Raw genomic sequence first — 19007 nt, 5'->3', positions numbered from 1 at the left:
TAACTGTAGTTGTGAATTGACATTACCAGTTTGCGCCTAATGGCTAGACTGCGAATCTCTCTCACGTACATAGAGCTAAAGGGTCACAGTTCGGAACGGAAATTATCATAAGGTTATTCCTTTAAATTTGAAGTACATTTGAAGTATAATTTATGCCTTCCTATTTCTTATGTTATATGTGTTCTGTCTAAGACCTAGATGTGTCCTGTTTCAAATCATAAGCAAAATAAAACTGTTACTGATTGTAATCTAGAATAAATATATCAACCTTAATGATAACTTTATATATATATATATATATATATATATATATAGTATAGCCATGTAAAATATAAGATTGTTGTTGTTATAGTTATGTCGTATGGTGAGTTTGTTGATGTTGATGCGATTAGATTTTCTGTCGGTCGGATTGATTGATGGATGAATGGATTTATAGATCAGTTGATAAGTGTTGTCGTTGAAAGTGTTTTTATAATAATGGTGCTGAAGAGATGGAATAGTTTATAGTTGGTGTTTTGATGTGGGTAAATTGTTGTGATGGTGATTGGTGTGTAGTGTTTGTGTGAATGTGTTTAGAATAGTTGAGCGTTGAATAGATCGATGTATGGATGAATAGATGAATTGATGGGCCTGAGTGTGGACGATGTATTTGTTGTTTGTATGGATTTGATGCAAGTAGATTGATATAATTTTGTATTTGTGACAATGAGTAAAATGAGAATGGTTGATTGATAGTAGACAGTGTCAATGCACCTTTATGTTGTCGATCGACTGATCGTGCGATGTCAGTGTAATTGTGACAGGATATTTAGGATGCAGAGGATGTTATTGATCTTTCTGCGAACCCACTGTCTTAAATTGATGTTATTTTAGGGTGCTGAGGTTGATATGATTTCGGCCTTACCGGTTCGTACACATTCCCTATTCACCGTTAGTTATAGAAAACTGTGATCGTGTTGATAAACCGTGTGCGAAACATTTTATGTTTCCTGTGTAAGACGTTTGTGATGGCTTTGATTGTTGTTGTTATAGTTATATCGTACGATTGGTCTATCTTACTCATTGTGTATGTTTGCTATACTTATTTGATGAACTCCGTGAATTAACTTGTTCATTCATTTATCATAAATTTCAAATTCTTATTAGCATCGAAGGTGTTAGATTCAGACATTTTTTTTCTTTGTTTATCATAGTAACATCATGAAAGACGGATCATAAAATTCTATTTATTTTTTGTCAATAACCAATAATAAAATGAATATTTAGTTCAATAAGATAGTTTATGGATGTCTGATAACTTTAAAGTTAGACTTCTTTAGTGGAATAGCCTCATATATGGTAATGTTGAAAAACAAGCAACTTCAAACAAATTTTAAAGATTCATACAAAATCCGATCATTGAAAGAAATAACGTTTATCATCCAATAAATTCAAACTTTCACAAATCTTTTCACTGAGTTATAGGATGATATTTATAGTGTTCAAGTTTTAGTCTTATGTATATTATAATTCCAATTCTATATTGATGGGGAGTGTTAAACATAGAAGAATCATTTGATAGTATATTGTGAATTCCATATGAATTCATGGAAATCTTTAAATACCTAACTGAGGAACCAACTGATACTGTGATACAACATGTTATTACAAATAAAAGTAGCATATATATGAGAAATGAATGTCATTCTCTTAGTAATTATACATTGTGACAAAGTGATTAGACAGTGAAATACACTTTTCAATTTTTGTTTTATTATTTAATGGTTTAAATCCATATGAAATTGAAAGTTGAACATTCTTTTATGTTGGTAGACACTTTGATTATAGTGATAATACGGTATGTTAACTTTTATATAATGTGAATGATCTGGTATCTATGCTATTTCAGTATAATCAAATTAGAAAGTTGTGGAAATGATTAAATCATGAATAACGTTCACATTTTATTGAAATATTTACTCGAGCAACACACACACCACTTATTAAGTTTGAATATTTAAAAACAAATGTTATCAAATTGTCCTATCAGTAAAGGGCTACACTATGGAAGGTCTTATTTGATGCAATTTACAATTCAACATTTATATCAACCAACAAGTCAAATCAGTATCTAATTCAATAGTCAAAAAAAATTTTTTGTCATAACAGGAAAATTCATTGTAATGTGTTTTAAAACTATTGATCAGATTATCTATCTATCTGTCTACAATCTATCTATCCATCTATTTATTTATTTATTTATCTATCTATCTATCTATCTATCTCTCTCTATATATATATGTATATATATCCTTATAGGGATATGTTTGCTTTATACTCCTCATAACAGTTGGATTTGTCTCGATTGGATTTATACACAAATGTCATGTAGAATTATTTTCAAGATTTGTTTATTAAAGACTAGGCATTATTTATGACCGTTTATATATATATATATATATATATATATATATATATATATGCATAATGGTGATAAATTTAAGCTTAATCGTAATAGATGATTTAAAACGATTAATAATAAAAAAAGAGAAATCTTGAAAGACGTAGTTTATTCTGGTTAAAAATGTTAACCAATCTTGACAATACAAACATTTGAATTATAGATATTTATATATTCAGAATGAAAGAGAAACGTAAATAAAAGTTGGATAAGTTGAAACACGAATGTGGATATCAATTCAGAATAGAATTTTACTTTATCCATTTACATGGTTACTCGGAATCTTTGATATTAATTAGTCAAAGCTAAATATACTTTAACAGAAATTTACAAGTGTCTTTCTATCTTCATTTATACACATTACATGCAAACTATGTAATTAGTCAGATAGTGTGTTAAATTGAATAATGAGACTTTAAGAATCAATCATCATCAAGTATAAATGAAACAGGTTAGTGTAATTTAAAGTTACAATACTTCTTGAAATAATGAACATACTGAGAGGATTCATTAAAATATATGCCAATAAGTAATCATATCGACTAATAAATTAAGTTAATCTTATATTTTTTCACAACGGTTTATCATTTAAGTCGTTAATTGTTTATGCTTAAACACTAGAATTTTACTATAAATTCTGGTAATACATCCCATTGTTCAATATAACTACTTTGTCTTACATTCTTATAAGAACTTACGACTCTCAACTACTGAGTTCCAAGGTCGAATCCTGCTTCTTATAAATCGTTATAATCTATTGTGTAGAATTATCAATCATCATTTTTGAAAAAATGTCACCTAAATCCGAGTTCATAAGCTTTGTACTCGACTAAAACACCAGGCTATTTTGTTATTATTAGTTATAATCTACTTTCTAATTCTTTATATTTCCATGTATGAAAGTAGTCTTACAACATATATTTAAGTACAGTAATCACTACAGAATTATATGCAAAGACAGATAGTAGCTAGCAGTGGAATAAAAGACGTTTATTTCCTTGTATTTGGAAGTTGTCAGCTGGATGTACCTGTATCTCAGAGTTGGCGTTCACTCTGGGGCTCGAACTCAATACCGTTCACTTCAAACGACATCGCGTTATCCATTTAACTACTGAATCCTGATAGCTACTTCCTTGTGTACTACAGAATTATTTTATATTTAACTTATCTTTTACTCAAATTGTATAATCTATATTTCTTTAATTTAGTTTTGTTTTGGTAGACAAAAAATAGCTTGTATCTCAGTAGACTAAACTACGAATAAATGTAGCCATTAGATTTTATAATTTAGACTATGAGTCCTGTAGGAATAATAAGTATAACAATGTTTGTAGTGTCTGTATGAAAAAAACCCCAACTTATCTGTCATGTGTTATAGTTCTATTATAGTGTTTTTGATATCATACTAATGTCATATTAAATTTGTTAGTTTGTGTACTAGAAATTTATGTTCAAAAGAACATATTTACTTACGCCTGTTACTCCTCGTGGAGGAGCATAGGCCGCTCACCAGCATTCGCCATCCAGCCCTGTCCTGGGCAATCCAGTTGTTATTCATCCTTTTCATATCTGCTTCTATTTCCCAACGTAATGTGTTCTTTGGCCTTCCTCTTTTCCGCCTCCCTTCATGATTCCGAGTTAGGGCTTGCCTCGCGATGCAGTTTGATAATTTGCGTAATGTATTTCCTATCCACTTCCAACGTCTTTCCCTAATTTCTTCTTCAGCTGAGAGTTGGTTTGTTCTCTCCCACAAAAGGCTGTTGCTGATGGTATCCGGCCAATTGATGTTGAGTAACCTGCGTAGACAACTATTTATAAATACTTGTACCTTCTGAATGATGGTTGTAGTAGTTCTCCAAGTTCCAGCTCTGTACTGTAGAACTGACGTTCGTATTGAACATTCTGACTTTGATATTGGTTAAAAGTTGTTTCGAGTTCCATATGTTCTTCAGTTGTAGGAAGGCAGCCCTTGATTTGCCGATCCTGTCCTTTACGTCTGAATCTGAACCTCCTTGTTCATCGATGATGCTTCCCAGGTATGTGAAGGATTCTACATCTTCCAGAGTTTCGCCATCAAGTGTGACTGGATTGCTGTTCTCCGTGTTGTATTTGAGGACCTTGGTTTTCTCCTTGTGTATGCTGAGTCCTACTGATGCAGAGACTGTTCCTACACTGACTGTCTTTATCTGCATTTGTTCATATAATTAACCTATTTTGAAACCTACAACTTCACATATTTAACATAACTAACAAAGGGTAAATAATTAGTTAACCTAGAAACCAACTAAAAATTTATGTAATAACATTAGGAGTCATATGTTTGTTAAATCAGGGTTACATTTCATTTATAGTTGGGGAAATCAATCAAAGTGGAGAGAGGTGTGAATCTACAATTCAATAGTTGAAAGACATCTCAATCAACCACCAATCAATGATCATATTAATATATATATATATGAAAATGATCTAATAAGTGATTATTTCTTGTTGGAAATGAAGTGCTTCTTGAATATTTTACCGCTAAATTATATATTGTCTATTGATTAAACAGACATAATGGGATATCAAGAATATTGGTTATTAGCATAATAATACTGTTACATAGCGATACAAATTAACATTGTTGGTTTTACTACTGTTGCCATTATTGACACAACTGTTACTACCGTAGTGAACAAGAACGTACGTGTAGACAATCAAATATATTGGAATATAAATTTACAGAACATCTTAGTAAAATCTGAGAACCATACAGTAATAATTTTATTTGACAAAAATATCAATTAATCGTCTCAGACTTCATTGTTCTTTCATTTCCACACTAATTATTCTCTGTTCTCATTTTCTTTTCTTTAATCTTCCTAACCTTCTGCCTTCAGGCATTTCACTTTCGATTGATGATACGTATTACTTATATCTATCGACATCAGTAGCACACACCACACCACACCACACTACTACTACTACCACTCCAATTAAAACTACACTCATTAAATATACTCCTACTTCTATTACTAAAAAATATCGGTAGTAGTAGGAAATCATTTTTAACTTCAGAAAATCTTTTTTCTCAACTTTACATGTCATACTAATTAAGCAGTTTTATGTAATACTTATAAATAGAAGAAAGTAGTTTGATTAATTAACTGACTAACTGATCATATAACATTTTGCTTAAATTCTAATTAGAAATAAAACTACTAACTACTACTACTACTACTACTACTACTGACATTCATGTAAAATTAATTAGCAAATTGTTTTTCATATATCCAATTGTTAGTTATTTCGATGGTTACCTATTCATATAAATATGATAGTTAACTTTTCTTAGATAAGGTAGCATTTATCTATAGTACCTTGAGTTTATAATGTTTGTTGTAACATGAAAATGGATAGACAGAAATGTCAAAAAGAGTTTGTTCACTTTTTTTATATATTCTTCATCTTATTTCTGTTCGTTTGAAGTTTGTCTGAAATTTGTTTGTGAATATAAAAAAAGGAATGAAATGGAAACAGAAGGGGATTAAGATAGTTATGTACGTTATTGTCAAAGTTTCCCAAGTTTTTATTATATTTTTAACAGTTTAGATCATGAGTCAATTGAAGCTAGACCACCATGGAAAGCCTGGAAGCACTGGACGACCGTTTCGTTCTATTGTGGGACTCCTTAGCAGACTTATAGGTCCTGGGTTCGAATCTCGCAGGAGGCGAGGTCGTGGAGGCGCAATTCTGAGGAGTCCCATAATAGGGCGAAACGGTCGTCCAGTGCTTCCAGGTTTTCCATGGTGATCTAGCTTCAACTGACTCATGATCTCAACTACTGAAATTATTATTTTTATGTTTCTTCAGTGTAAACTATACTCACTTACCTGAATGCAATCTTTTTCATTATTGATTCAAGAATAGTTCGATATTTCCTCGTAGTTTTACCGATAGAATAAAAGATAGTAAAAAAAGTTAGAATGTATACATTGATTTGATATGTAACTGTATTACTATGATGCTTACATACATTTAAATTAGTGCAATGATATGTTTATTGTTCTTGCTATAATAAATTTGTAAAATACACTAGTATAAAATATATCAAGTAATGATCTACTTCAAATAATCAACATAATATAACTACAGTTTTCAGTAATGATGTTAATTATAAAACATATTTAGGATAATTTATGATTTGAGTAGTATGTATTTTTATATCAGATGAAAGTATTTTGATGTGTTACAGTCAAATTTTTTTTCTATAAAGAGAAGAATAACTTTCATCATAGTAAAAAAGAATGAAACTTAGCGAGATTTTTCATGAGATTATCATCTATACAAAGTTTTGATGAAGGGAATATAGCAGTTGAAAGGATCATGTCTCCTAGTTATAAAATATATTGCTAATTTGCTAGTACATTTGGTCATTTCAGATGCACAGCGTGACAAGAAAAAACGTTGACATTTAGATGAACGGTAATCAAAAGGATCTTAGAAACAGAAATAAATCAGTTGAGGGTAAAAGGTCCATGGAGAAGAAAATAGGAGGGAAGGAGATGGCTATGAAAAAGGAAAAGAAATTACCAGAGATTATGATCATAGTAGAAGTAGAGGTAGTAAAAAATTTTTTGTTCACACAATCCTGGTTTCCCAAAATATATAACAAATGCTTTGGGAATGATAAAAGACGTAGGCTAACTGTCTTTGGCAGGTTTCTACTTGTCTTTTAGATGACTTTGAACGCAGTCCATTTTAATCGAATGACCTGTATCTACAAGGTGTTCAGTTACAGAGCTCCTTTCAGTCAGCATTGAATGACTTATATACCTTGCTCCACATGAACAAGTGAATTGACAAATGCACATGAAATCGGTCAAATGAGATAATTTGTACTTAAGATTATTGCTGAACATTGATCGGTTGAAGAACACCAATCACAAAGTTACTGCAAAGAACGTTCTTTTGAGAGAGTCGGAAATCCTGTTCTTGAGGATGTCTGTAACTATACCATCTTTAAAATCGATGTTTATATAAAGAGGCTATTCGTGCTTTAGCCTTGAGTTTGATGTTCTTTTTAGTAAATAACGATAAGTATTGTATTTAGAAGGTTCAGTTCATTATCTATTACCTCTTGATTACAAATTCTTCGTACTAATGTAGTGATGGATATAACTAACTTTTGATTTCGGCTAATGATAACCAAGCTTTGAAAGCCTAGTAGCTGGTCATTTCACAAGAGTTTCCTATAGATAGATTTTCCTGGAGTTTCATTGTCTTTTTTACATCAAGAAAGTGAATACTTAGTTTGTTTCTGAATTCCGTACCAAAAAATTTTTATATGACCGTTGATTTTCAAATTGATATAACTACAGACATCCTGAAAAGGAGAATTTTCAACTCTTTCAACAGAACGTTCTTTTTAGGAACTTTACTATGAGTGCTTAGCCCATCAATGATCAGGGACCGTCTAAGTTAGAAGTAAATCTTATTAAGTTGTTAATTTATTTTATGACATTGTAGTGAATAACATTTGAAAACTTTCATCTTATATATACACGATAGTCGTAGCCTTAAGGCAACGGTCACTTCATTCTTTAACTAGATACGAAAAAGAAATTAACCTCATAAAAATTAATCAGATTCTGTTGTGTTTTTTTAAATATTTCTTGATAGAACTCATTCGTTCCTTCTTCTATTATTCATTTTTCTAATACGATCTATTAAGGAAAAAAACAGGGAGATAGAGAAAAAGAGGGATAGAAAGCGAGTGAGCGAGCAAGAAAGCGAGAGAGAGAGATAAAGAAAGAAACAACTGTTCATTTATTCTATGAATAATTAATCAGATTAGGAGAAAACGCGAATACGAAAAAAAGAAGAAACAAGTCCCATCATCAGTAATAATTGAAGAAAATATCAATTTTATTAAACCAACCCTATTAATTCTAAGAAAATATAATATGAATAAAGTAAAAAGAAATAATCAAGAATTATATATATTTGATTTAAGTTATTATATCAGAATTTAATTTTATACAATTAATTATTTGGTTGTTTTTTTTTGAAAAATTTTCACTAAGAATAAATTGCCTAGAAACTATGAAGAAAAAAATCGATATCTAAAAACAAAACGTTGTTTATTAAAGAAAAAAGATTTTTCTATCAAATTCAATATTTTTTTCTTTATCATGGAATTAAGATTTTAGTGATAAAATGAATCAAATTTTACACTAATCAATAATATTTAACCAAATGATTTATATCTTAATAAATAATAATGATAATAATTATTTTTAAAAGGATAGTTACAAATAAGTTTGTGTCGTTAGGTAGTGACACGAATAAAACTGAGGTAAAATGGTATTAATTTATTTTAGAAAATAACATTTTGATTTGTAAGAGTTTATTTTTGAAAGTAGTATAATATCATTTTAGATAAAACTTACCCATTGTTACATGAATATTTAAATTTTAATGATAATACAAATGGATTATAAACATTATTCATATCTATTAATTGAATTCAAACTGATATCGATGAATAACTGGATCATAGTTTATTGGATCAACTTAAATAAAATTTGATAGCAATCATATTCAATCAATAAATTGATGAAAGTTGAATATTGCTATCGATTAAATTCCAATATAGTACTTTAATGAAATCATTCACTCTGTGAGATTGTAATACCATGATGTTAGCCATTTCTAGTGTCACTAATGCATATTACTGATAATTCTTTTAAAAAATATAGATAAGAATGTCTTTCAGATATTTCTCACTGCTTTATCATTACTCAATTGATGTTAGCTTGTGAATGAAACTATCATTTAAAAATATATATATAAAGTGCTTCAAACGAATTTTCAATATTATTACACCAATATAATGTATAAAAATATTTTAATCATTTAGATAAGACCATATAGTTTTATACTGTTGACTGAGTTAGTATTTTTAGAATCTCATGAGGTGGAATAGTGGATTCGCACCTCTGAGGAATTATACACTAGGACGAAACGGCCGTTCAGTGTTTCCAGGTTTTCCATAGTGGTCTAGTTTCAATTGACTTATGACCTCAACTATTGAAATTACTATCATATCCACAAAACCCCTCTTGATATATTCAGAATTGTTTAAATCTATACTTTAAAACTTATTTACTGCAAGAGATATCAGTTCATACTGAAAACGTATTTAATTTTATAATGTATTAAATAGTCGAATATATCTTCATGATTGACTAAACTGGAAAACTGTTATCTAATAGAAGAAAAAAACGTATTTACAATCTAATCATTTATGAAATAAGATTCAATGTATGTGAACAAAAAATAATCAGTTAAAAGTGTATTGTATTATATTTTTGCATACAACATTAACATGGTACTTTTTAAATTTCTAGAGATTAATAACAAGCACAGTAGATAATATTTAATTTATATAACCATTACATTTCAATTTTAATAGTTGAATTCATGAGTCACTCTAAATTAAACCAACATTGAGAAACTGGAGGCACTAAACGGTCGTTTCGTCCTAGTATGGGACTCCTCATAGACTGACTCACGAATGCAACTGTTAAAATTACTACTCTTATTCTGATACATTCCAATTTTGCATCATTGTTCAACTCTTTTGCAAATTCATAAAAACATATACTATTTTACTTAACATTACCATTATTCTTACTAACAGGAAGAGTGTAAGGTCAATTATACTGAGGTATATATATTAGAACGAATGAACGAAACAATATGTCATATTTGTTTAAATGATTGAGTTGCCATATTTCACCACTAGCTGTTTTAAGTTGCATCCTAGAAGTATATATACGCTATATTTGACAATAAATCAAAGATTAAATGGTGAAAATTATGTAGAAAATTTATTCCTTATCGATCTGTATAAATATTTCATTTGCTTTCCTACTGAAATATAAATACAAGAAAAGATAATGTAGTGCTCTCTGAGCTGGATGGTTTGGTCGTGTACAAAACTCCACCAAAATCATCCACCTGAGCTACAAATCTTCTTCACCATCTCAATAATGTAGTGCGGAGAAGTATAGATGTTATTTTTTGTAAAATATCATTCTTAAAACTAGAGTATGGTTATTTTAATCATGACTGGATGATTATTGGTGTTATCTGCTAAACACCTACAAGAACTGATCAAGTTAAAGACCAAACGTACAACCTCTACCTGTTTTGGTGAGCGTGACTCTACCTAGCCATTGAATTAAAATCCAGTGATCTACTGGTTCTTAACTTACAACTATTCTCCGACAGATATTTTAGTTCACAAGAACAAAACCTATGATGATACAAATTTATTTTATAAAATCACTTCAATAATATTTCTATTATATTTGGTTATTATTAAATTACTATTTTCTATAATAATTAAATAACTGTAGTTGATTAATATTTACTTATAACTTTTTTATATTTCAGAAGAAGATCGTCGCATATCTGGTGCAGTTGTAGTTGAAATTGAAAAACCAGCCAATGAAGATTTAGGAGTTAGTTTAGCACCATGTCATGAAGTGAAAACTGGTCAAAATGCATTTTTCATTGATAATATCAGACAAGGAAGTATAGCCGATAGGTAAATCAATAAATAAAAATTGTATTATTTTTAACATCTACTAACTGTCATAAATTTCCAAACTAATTAGCGGCGAGACTCTAATTTATGGACGACCTTTGAACGAATCTCAAATGACCTTGAGAAATATTAGCCAATCAGCAAACATTCAGTATAGAGTAAAAGGATGTTGTGCGAAACCAAGGAGATAAAGTGGATACACTTCTTATACATGGTTAAAAAAACTTGTCAAGATTAGAAAGAGGCTCCAGGGTTGTAAAATCGTAAAGCATGCAGTAGAGGAAATCATTCATACGGCTACAGAATAGTCGGCCTCTGGAGCCATGATAAAGTCTCAAAAACTCTTTCAGCCTCTACCACATAGCTTCAATATTGTCTGTGTGCACCCCGGTTGTTGAGCGCACGAAAAGCTACTAGTGGATAACGACACGATGCACATAACCAAACATATGTAGGAGTTTGTACACTCTCCAAACATCCGTATATATTGTAGTACCTGGCTGCAGCCAGTGTTACTAGTGATTTTATTATCCAGTCGTAATTTGCCTTATTCAGGAATTATGTATGGGGTTTTCATCACGAACTGACATCATCTATAATGCCAGAAATTTGTTTAGCCAAATGGATAAAAGGCTTTAACGTTAAAGTCCGAGATCTATTATCTTATACCTGATTGATTCGTCCATAAATTATAGTCTCGCCGTTTTATTTGTTATAGTCGCTCAATTATCTTGTTTTGTACAAAATTCCCTGTGAACCGATCGTACGTTAGCATTCAGGACTGAATTTGGTGCCGTGACCTTGAAATCTCTAAAAGGCCTCTGATTGGCTCGTCCATAAATTAGAGTCTCGCCTAATTAGCATAAATACATAATAATATTAATGGTCTATTTAATCATGATTACTTTGGCTATACATTTAAAATTTAATCTCTTATCTTAGATATTTATGTCAATAAACAGTAGGGTAACGTATTAATCCTTCTCTTCTCCACAGTATTATTTTACTCTACTTCTAACATTTCTATCATGTCCAAAATAAGTATCGCTGCATCGTCTTTTAACCTTTAACAGTATATTATAAAACCATTTTATAAGCTTGCATATTAGCTTACATTCCAACGTAACAGTTAACAATGGTTTAGTGTAATACAGTTTATCGATCTAAACAATGATATTTTATATAGTTCATATTAACTAATGTTTCACTTTCAGCCTATCTAACCTTTTAACAAAAGATTTTTTTGTCAGAATTGTGCGTTAAAACATATACTATAGCTTGACAAACACTCTTCAAATATTAGTTTAATTATATATAAGCATAATGAATGCATAAACTAATGTTATATATATAATGAGCTAACAAATAGCCCTGTTTAATAAATTATGTAAGCTAATCAAAAAATTGAATGCCAATAAAACATTATAGCAGATTAGCGCATATTTTGTATTCAGAAAAATGGAAGAATTCGTGTATACGGTATGAAAGTCCATGATATATCGGTTTAAAAAAATAATTGTAGATAACTTTCAAATCTTCGTTGTATTATTTATTTATTACTTGTTTAAACACATAAACATTGGTACAAAGAGGCACGGAATACATATGTGCCACACAAGTCACTTGATTTGTGTATGTGCTATGATACTGCCCGTGTGCCTAGACCGAAGCAGGAGATTTTCTTAAGGGGCCACAACCGGACCATTTGGCCTAAATGTCTGATCCACAAGGCAGTGGAACAACCTAAGGAGATGCAGTCCAATGGTAACTGGTGACCAACGATTGGTTCATACGCCATTTGTTCCTTCAGGATACTGGAGCCAGCCCATATACACCATTGGTTTGGAATAAGGGTTTTCCAACTCACCTAGGTGAACCCTTTATATCCACCAACCCGGTTGAAGCGCGAAAATTCGCTTTTCGTCCTCTCAATTCCGTAAACAACAGTAATGTCACGAGAAGGCAGTGAGTAGGACTTCCCTGTCAGTGGTTGTATGCACGTGGCTATGTAAGAGCATTTGAGAGGGAGAGCTAACTATCCCCACTCTCGGCTGTGCCAGGGCATTTGGGGGCATTAAATGTCACGAAAATCAATTAATTCATGATAATATTATTACTTGTGAGTACTTAATTAAATTATTAAGTACAAACTTATGTATACGGTGCTGAGATTTACTTTATGTATAAGAGCTAATAATATTACTTTATTGTCAAAACCAAAATAAGGAACGTTTGGCTTGACACTTCAACCTACTGATTTGAACCTAAGGACTTTAGACATCTAATCGCTAAATTGCTTACTAGTCATTACCAATAGCACTCTAGAACTAAATTTAATAACGCTGATGCTTGTCACCTTATCTCTAGTGTTACCAGTGGTACTTCAGTACAACATAACTTGCTGTATTTATCATACAAATAAGTTATAACAGTTTTCTTTATTTAAGTTAATAAGTGGCTAAAAGTCTGACTTGCTTCATCATATTTACTGGTTTAATACACTTAACTGATTAGCTTACCTCTTATGAAGCGCATATACATACATAAATACCACTTAAACTAATAGTTTTGTATTCCATGATAAAAGTCGAATATAATACAGAAACATCTTTAAAAACGTTTTAAGAAACCCAACAGGTAATAAAAAAACGAAATACAGGTCAGTAATTGTCGAAAATAGTTCGTTTCTATGATATTTAGTATTTGGTCTATACCGAGGGTAAGCATCCATTTGATTCTTCTGATAAAACGATTAAGATCTTCATTATTTATGCTTCATTCTAGACTTAGTTAGAAAAACGTGCTTATAATTGTATGCGCGATGAATTGTTGAACATTCAGATCTTAATGCAATGGTATCAGTATTGCACTACTTAGTCTGGGGAAAATATTTCACATTTTAACTTATAGTCACCTTGCGATTAAGTTAGATTTCATCTTAATATATTCTCTCTCTCTTCTAACTTGATTAATCAACTAATAATGTGCCCTTTACTCATGGAACTTTTTAAAATTTATTAATATTCAGAATATCATCCAACTGGACGTTTAGATTAATCTGTAAACAGTTTTCATATAGAGTTTACATTAGTTCAAGAATCACAAGAAACTAGGATGTACCACATCGATGTTCCAACCTCCTTCGAAACTTCGCATCAATAAGCATTCACAAACGTACATAATATACTTAAGTGTTGTTTTAATCAGGATATATATATATATATATATATATATATATATATATATATATATATAAATTCATTTTGTATTTGCAAAGTTCATTTGCTAACGAAAACTTATGTCAAGTATAATTAAGTAGTTTGTTGATTTTTGGCTGGGATAAACAAAAAGAAAACGAAATTTCATTGTTTCTGTTTAGTTTGGAAATTAAAGATAAATTGGGTTTATTTTTATTTCTTGTACTAGAACTAACAATCTAAATATAAAAAGAAGTTCAGCTTTTCTGTACTCATTTTTTAATTTATTTATTATATTGAATTTCATTAACGAAATAATGAATCTAATTTATTCGGATTATATAAATTTGTCCTTAGTTAATAACAAACAATTCATTATATTTAAGTAAAACAAGAACAAATATTGGTGCAGAATAGTATGAATTCATAATATTTCGAGGTTTCTCAATTATAACAGCTTCTGTCCTATGAGTTACATAAAGGGTATTGTACGAAACCTTTCGACCGTGCACGTAAAATCTGCTCAAAGGAATGCCTTGAAGAAGAAATTGCTGTAATCACTAATCGCCTACGTAAAAATGCATATCCGGAGACATTCATCCATAAATATGCAAATATTAACCCTCCGGTTAAGCATGATACAGTGAAAAAAAACCGTGCTTCTTATACTTGTGCTTCAAAGGAGATGAACTCAACGGAATAATCAATCACAAAATAAATTCCGCGTTGAAGGTGACCTATTCAGCACCTAAACTGACGACGTTATGGGAAACGAAGTACTCACTAAAACAAAGTGAAATCGATAAGTCCTCTTTTCTTAGTAGCTCCAACTGCATTCACCCATTCACATGTACGTGCCATAGTACATACATTGGAAGAACTGAGAGAAGAGTACATGTTTCGCATTTCTGAGCATGTTCCAAAGAAATTGAGGCTGCGAGGGACTAGGGTTCTCAACAGTGCAATAGCTCGGCATTTACTTGACACCGGGCATACCATCGACATTCCGCACGCTTTTAAAATTATCAGTAGACAAAGAAATACGACTGCTCTCCGTTTTGCTGAAGCGATCGCGATAAAGGAAACTTAATCCGGATTTATGTATTCAAAAGCAGGCAGTAGTAAACTCATTATTACCCTGGTAATCCATTTTTATCTTATTTTTATTGTTTTTTTGGTTATTCGTGTTATTTTGTTTATTAATTTATTTTTAAAATGTTTATTTTGTGTTATATTCCTCCCCCATTACCGAATTCTTAAACCAACGTTTCATTTACACATTTCTGCCCACTTACCCTCTTAAATTATGTTAACTTTTCAAACCCTATTCAATTATTACGTAACCTATCTTATCACTGTTTAATTCCATATATCCTTCACTACCTCTAAAATTATCACACAATTTATGAACTCCACTCAATTACTACACCACCCATCCTGAATTGTTTCCTTAATTCTAACACTAATTAACCTCTGACCTGTTCTTACATTTATATATGTATATGGTTATTATTGTAAACCTTTGCCATTCCAATCATTTACATTCATTTATGTCAATTGTTTCACACTATTTCTTATCTCAATGTAAAATTCTATTACACATTTAGTTGTAAGCAGCTGACAAGAAACTTCGAAATATTATGAATTCATACTATTCCGCATCAATATTTGTTCTTGCTTTATTTAAATTCATAAAGGGAACTAATTGCATGAAATTCATTACATACTTACATTTGTGCTATTTCTTTATATTTTTATGAATTTTCCTATTTAGCATTACATACAATTTAGATGAAATGTATTCTGTATGGATTGCCTCGATATTGCCTTAAGTCATAAGTTTTGTAAACGAAGGTGGCTAGTGGCTAGCAATGGAATCTGGGATGCGCGTTTCGTTCTGTTTTGGACTCTTCAGATGGATGCACCTGCACCTGAGAGTTGATGCTCACTGTGGGACTCGAACCCAGTACCGTTTGCTTCGAACGCCATCGTGTTATCCGCTTAGTTACTGAGTCCTGATAGCCACCTGCTTGTGTAGTAAAGCTTAAAATTCACTTGGTGTTATTTTACTCGTAACTTCCTATTGTTATTTAGGGCTGCAATTGATCAGTCTCTTGTTGGTATATGTGAATCCTGTGCGGACTGCCTCGACATAGCCCTAAGTCATAAGCTTTATAGGCAAAGATGAATAATGACTAGCATTGGAATCCAGGGCGCAATTCTAAACAGCAATCGAAAGATACCAGAAAATAACATCACGTAAATTTAAACTTTATCCCATTGCACAAACAGTTGGCTTTCTAGACTGAGTAGCTAAATGGATAACGCGATGGCATTTGAAGTAAACGGTACTGGGTTCGAGTCCAACAGTGAGCATCAACACTGAGATTCAGGTAAATCTAGCTGACAAGTCCTACATAGGACGAAATACGCGTTCTGGATTCCACTGCTAGCCGCTATCCATCTTTGAATTGAATTTTGCTTTAAAAAAAATCAAGAATTATTTACCTAATCATGATTTATTGTAAATCTTTCTGTCTTGTGTAATAAATTTAGTAAACATCCAGTTGTTGTTCGTTTTTTTGTATTTTCTTACTCTTTTACTAGGTCATAAGTTCACATGTGATTAGGAATTCTTTTAAAATAAACAGAAATTGTAAAGAATAACATTTGTCTAAAGTTGACAGAATATACAAATAATTATTCTTATGGGATAAATTGTCATGTAACACGTGTCTATGACATTTTCAATTATCATTTCTACTTTGTATATACATAACATAAATTAGATTACAATGATGGTAGTTATTAACTAATTACAGATTGCCAGTTTTATAAAGGACCCCTCAAGATAATAAGTAAAGAATATCTTATATTTCAAAGAAAATTACTTGTGTAATAATGTTAATTTCATAGTGTTCTGTTTATATAATTAACTATATTACAACTATTAAATCATTTCGTAGTAACTATCATAGAAGGTTTCGAACCATACAAGTATTGAGATAATCATAGTGTAAGAAATCGAATGGTAGTTTTAAAAAAATATTGTGAATTGATTGAAGCCAGATATGTGTACCATCGGAATCTAGCTAAGTTGTCTTATAGGTAAGAGACTTGGTGTAAAGTATAAACTATCGAGTAGTTTCCTACGAAGATAAATTATTTAGGGCTCCTTGGTTAACATAGGTTAACCAGGTCAAAATAATTCATGACAAATTTGATGTCATGCCTTAACATAGAACAGCAACAGTTTAATCACTGTAATTAGTATCGAATCATGATATAATAATGTGTGCAGCTCATTTCCTGTCTAATTATCATACGGTTTGTAACTATTTGAACTATCAATGAGTAGATACTGTTTACAAGTTAAATTTGGGCAGAACGATTATTAAGTGTTATAGTAATAAGAAAGAATGTTTCGTATAACAGTATATTTACTCAGGGCTCACTTCACAGGAAAATAGTTCATCAAGGTGGTTAAAGGTTTTTCAAGTTTATGAATGAATTTTATTTTGAATAAATTACCTTATCTGAAATAAATTACACAGTAAAAGTTGATTTGCTTATTTCAGTGGTCAGGTGAATACTTTCTATTTTTTGTCATTTTTATTTTGTATACTTGTTAAGATAAAATGGTTGTGGTTTAAAGTTACCAAAAAACTTTGAATTTACATTAGTAGTCGATAATAACTGTTATCTAATTAAAACAAAATCATAGTTTATTAAAAGAAGCTTGATTATACTGAAATAGCATAGATACCAGATCATTCACATTATATAAAAGTTAACATACCGTATTATCACTATAATCAAAGTGTCTACCAACATAAAAGAATGTTCAACTTTCAATTTCATATGGATTTAAACCATTAAATAATAAAACAAAAATTGAAAAGTGTATTTCACTGTCTAATCACTTTGTCACAATGTATAATTACTAAGAGAATGACATTCATTTCTCATATATATGCTACTTTTATTTGTAATAACATGTTGTATCACAGTATCAGTTGGTTCCTCAGTTAGGTATTTAAAGATTTCCATGAATTCATATGGAATTCACAATATACTATCAAATGATTCTTCTATGTTTAACACTCCCCATCAATATAGAATTGGAATTATAATGTACATAAGATTAAACACCGTAAATAGTATTTTATGATAATAATAATAGATTCGATTGAGCGGACGTTTAATCTTTTCTTAAACACCTAAGTAAAACGCAAATAATCCGATTTATTAGGTTGTCTTGTTTTCGAATGGCGTTTTTTCTTCTTTTTTTTTCATTTTGGTGGGTGAATAGTTTAGTTTGTGTATAGTAGACCTTGTTTCAGTTCGTTTTTTATTCATGATTACACACATATATATGTGTATGTCAATACATACATTGTATTTATGAATATACTGACCAAGAAATCAGAATTCACATGATCTTTATTAAAGTCAATACACAATTTATGATTTTTATAACCCAGATTGTGGCATAAATTTAAAAGGTTCCATTATTTCTATCTGTCTATTAAAAAGAATGGATAGTTAAAATGATATGATAATGGATTATTACATGGAATTATTGTTTAAAATTTATTTGGTTAATATTCTTATTATCATTAATCAATTAGGCTTAATGCATAGATATATCTATATATATATATATATACATTAAAATATATTATCTAAATGATTTAATGTAATTAGACATGTTTACATTCTGTCAATGCTTATTAGAATAATTTGCTTCCATAGTACATGAGATTGAAAATTT

General features: G+C 30.5%; 1 protein-coding gene across 1 annotated transcript in view; it reads left to right on the top strand.

Annotated features, from left to right (window-relative positions):
• The window catches only part of GRIP1 (Glutamate receptor-interacting protein 1), a 125931-nt gene that overhangs the window by 46974 nt on the left and 59950 nt on the right, over window positions 1–19007 (top strand). The window contains exon 6 of the mRNA XM_035730535.2: window positions 10883–11036. Within this exon, the coding sequence (XP_035588039.2) occupies window positions 10883–11036 (154 nt within the window). The remainder of the gene's footprint in view (window positions 1–10882; window positions 11037–19007) is intronic.

The sequence above is a fragment of the Schistosoma haematobium genome, chromosome 1 (assembly GCF_000699445.3).
Source record: "Schistosoma haematobium chromosome 1, whole genome shotgun sequence".
NCBI classification, from domain to species: Eukaryota; Metazoa; Platyhelminthes; class Trematoda; order Strigeidida; family Schistosomatidae; genus Schistosoma; species Schistosoma haematobium.
The sequence above is the reverse complement of the archived record's forward strand: the minus strand, read 5'-3'. Positions and strand labels throughout refer to the sequence as shown.